The sequence below is a fragment of the Nicotiana attenuata genome, unplaced genomic scaffold (genome assembly GCF_001879085.1).
Source record: "Nicotiana attenuata strain UT unplaced genomic scaffold, NIATTr2, whole genome shotgun sequence".
In the NCBI taxonomy this organism is placed as follows: Eukaryota; Viridiplantae; Streptophyta; class Magnoliopsida; order Solanales; family Solanaceae; genus Nicotiana; species Nicotiana attenuata.
Genome location: NW_017670829.1, coordinates 107,407 through 110,688, shown reverse-complemented (window position 1 = coordinate 110,688; position 3,282 = coordinate 107,407). Strand labels below are relative to the sequence as shown.

The following is a 3,282-nucleotide window of genomic DNA, read 5'->3' as shown; positions in this document are numbered from 1 at the left end:
AAACCAAACCAAACCAAATATGGTCGAATTTTTTTTTTCTAACACCAAATCATAGTCGGGTTTTTTTTCTCGGTTTGACTCGAATTATCGGATTGGTATAATTTGTCGGTTTCTTTTGTACACCTCTAATTGTAACAATTGAGTGTTTACAAAGGAAATACGTTAAACATATGTATCCAATAAGAATAGCCAAGTTGAGGTGACCTTTTCAATTTAGATTGGAATTTGTCAAATTCATGGAAAACGGCAAGCCTATTAGTCCACAACACAATCAAAGAAAACATCCAAATCTAAAAGAAAAAACTATATGCATCAAGTGTTTTCTTTACATTAAATGAATGAATTGAATATATTTTCTTATACCACTATACCAGTATACACACAAAATTCTATACACAAATTAAATAAAATATTTTATTCCATGTACAAAAATCTCTTCTGTTAATTCTCAACGGCCATGTGACGGAGATGACGACGTTGAAACTGACGGCGATGAAAGTGATAAGCTGTACGACGTCGTCCCATCCTCTGAAGACCCAGTTCCATGAAATAAATCCGACAAGTAATTTTGCAAATCATCAGGTGAAAATCTGACAACTGACTTCACTCCGCCACTTCTCAGTGTTTCGCGATACTTCTCGTAAAACGTCCGGTAACCGGAAATAACTTTTTTAGCCAACGATATTTTGACTCCGTCTCGGAGTTTCGGGTCGAGTATAACCCACGAACTCTGCATTCGATACGCTTCCTCAAAATCCAAATTGAATTTGATGAACCAATCTCTTGCTTCCGGCGGAGACATCTCAGCCGTAGAATTTCCCGGGAATGACGTCAGTACTTTGCTCCATCCCATTCTCTCGTAATTTGAAATGTACTGTTTTACCTTCGCTTCATGCTTTAACAACCAATCCGATCCAAGCAGTAGCTTCAGATTTGATTTTTTGACCTTTGAAACGACGTAGTTTAAGTTGTTCGCTAAGAACAAATAGGATAATGAAACATCTTTATAGTGCTGAGCTTTGCCGTCAAGTTTGCACAAGAGGACGAGGACGAGCCAAGCAAGGCGGACGGAAACGGCGGAAGACGGCGAGTCATAGTCGTCGGGAGTTGGACTGAGGAAGTAAGATTCCGGCAACGGCGATTGTATCGACAGCGGCCAATCGACGATGATTTCAGAAACAGCACAGCTATAATCGCCGAAGAAAACGAGATAATTCATCACGTACCGAGTCAGAGGGTGGACACCACCGCCTGCCACCGCTTTGGATGAATCTTTCTGAATCGCCGATTCAAACTCCAAAAGCATAAACCTCGCGGCTTCGCCGAGTTTGACCAGTGACGTCACCGCCTGAGATTTCACCACTGTCAATGAATTGAAGCTGAAAATCAACTCGATTTCATCCCATAGCTCGGAAATTGAGTTATACAAATCAAGCACACCGAACATTTTCTCTAGTGATAGCTTTTTATACTTTGCTACCATTTCAGGGAACCCAAAGAGCGTGAGTGCACTCTCTTTAGCAATTTCGGAAAAGCACGTTTCTCTGATTGAATCAGAAGCTGAAAAAACGTGATCACAGAGAATTTTTTCTCCTTGAAATAGAGTACTCACTGCTATTTTCACAGAACTTAACCAATTCTTCGTTTTCAGCTCCAGTAATGACCAATCCATTTTCTGAACTTGTGATAAGTTTAATTTTTCAACCCCTAAATAATACAAGGTCTCATCAACAACGGATTTTCGATTAAGTTTGTAAATATTAACGCACTCTGCACCATAACCAGCACCAATCATACAATCAGCTATGGCTTTTAAATCCGCCATAACACGTTCAGACACTTTTTCAATCTCAGAATTTCGATTACTTGAAACCGAAACCGCGGCGTCAATTATCTCATTAACTTCATCATCTTCGTCGGAAACACTGGACCGAGTTGAAGCTCTAGAGGATCGAGAATTAGACACAGTTTCTGAGTCTAAGAAATAACGATTTCCAGATAAAATAGTGTACATTTCTTTTTGAAGTCTTTTCATAGCAATTTGCATGAGATTTTGACCCTGAATAAGTAGTTCGGATCTGGAACTTTCTTTAATAACAAAATGCATACCATGTTGTAATTTGTTTATAGCGTCAAGAAATTGATGTGCCTCATCACGATAATCTCTGAAAAGATTAGCGACTCTATTGTAAGAACTACTGGAAGAGGATACGTCTAAATCCCATCTTTTAATAACTGCTCCGGCGTCGTTAATTGTTTCCTCCATTAAAGTTTCGGAAAAAGTAGTATGACGTGAAGGAGAATTAGAAGTAGTAGAAGAATGTTTAGGTGAAGAGGAAAAACCAGTCCTCATTTTGCTTCCTTCACAAGTAAAGATTTCAACTATTAGAGAGAGAGGGAGAGAGAGATTTAGAGAGAGAAGATGATAGGTAGATTGATGGGGATTTTGAAGGAGAGGGGTATTTATAGAAGGGAGGTAGAGAAACGTTGACTGAAGGCTAAAGAGTATGGAGATGGTTGAAAAGGGAAAGCAACGCGTGATTGTTGAAATTTTGACTTTTTATGTTTGGATTTATTCAACTGTTGAGAGAGAGCCGAATTGGCTTTTTTACGAAGATTACAAAGGTTTTTAAATATTTTTTTACTTCCTCCGTTTAATTTTTGTATCTTATTTTTTAGTCTTTTTTAATAAAAATATCTCTTTCTACATTTAATAACTCTTTAACTCCTTTTTTTCACGTGATATATTTAAGACCACAATAATTAATAATAATGTTTAATACATTACATAAGAGTTAGAAGTTTTATTTATTCCCTTTGTTTTAATTTAGAGGGTGTTTAGATTAGCTTTTAAGCTGGTCAATTCAGCTCTCAAACTTTTTTTAGCTTTTTCCGATTTTTTGGCAAAGTCAAAAAGTACTTAAAATAAATTGAAAACTGCTTAAAATAAGCCAAAAGCAATAAGTTGGACAACCCCAACTTAGAGCCCGTTTGGATTAGCTGATTTGAAGTAGCTGATAAGCATTAGGTGCCGAAAAGCACTTTTAAGTGCTGAAATTGATTTAATGAATAAGCAGTTACATGTTTGGGTACAAGTGCTGAAATTGATAATAAATTGCTGCAGTATTTGATAAAAAAGTGCTGATAAGTTCTTTTTCTGTTAAAATGACTTAAACAACCTTAGAACGGTTTACACTTATAAGGGCGTAATTTCTTTAAAATTTTAGATTCCAGATCGATAAATACAAAATATTCTATTTGTCATTTTATTTTAAATACAAT

The 3,282-nt window shown here is 36.6% G+C and overlaps 1 protein-coding gene across 1 annotated transcript; it reads right to left on the bottom strand.

Annotated features, from left to right (window-relative positions):
- Positions 1 to 291: 291 nt before the first annotated feature.
- On the bottom strand, positions 292 to 2,430 carry LOC109243732 (exocyst complex component EXO70A1-like). Its single transcript, XM_019410713.1, has one exon. The coding sequence runs from the start codon at positions 2,351 to 2,353 to the stop codon at positions 449 to 451; it is 1,905 nt and encodes a 634-aa protein (XP_019266258.1). The 5' UTR covers positions 2,354 to 2,430; the 3' UTR covers positions 292 to 448.
- Between the last annotated feature and the right edge of the window lie 852 nt (positions 2,431 to 3,282).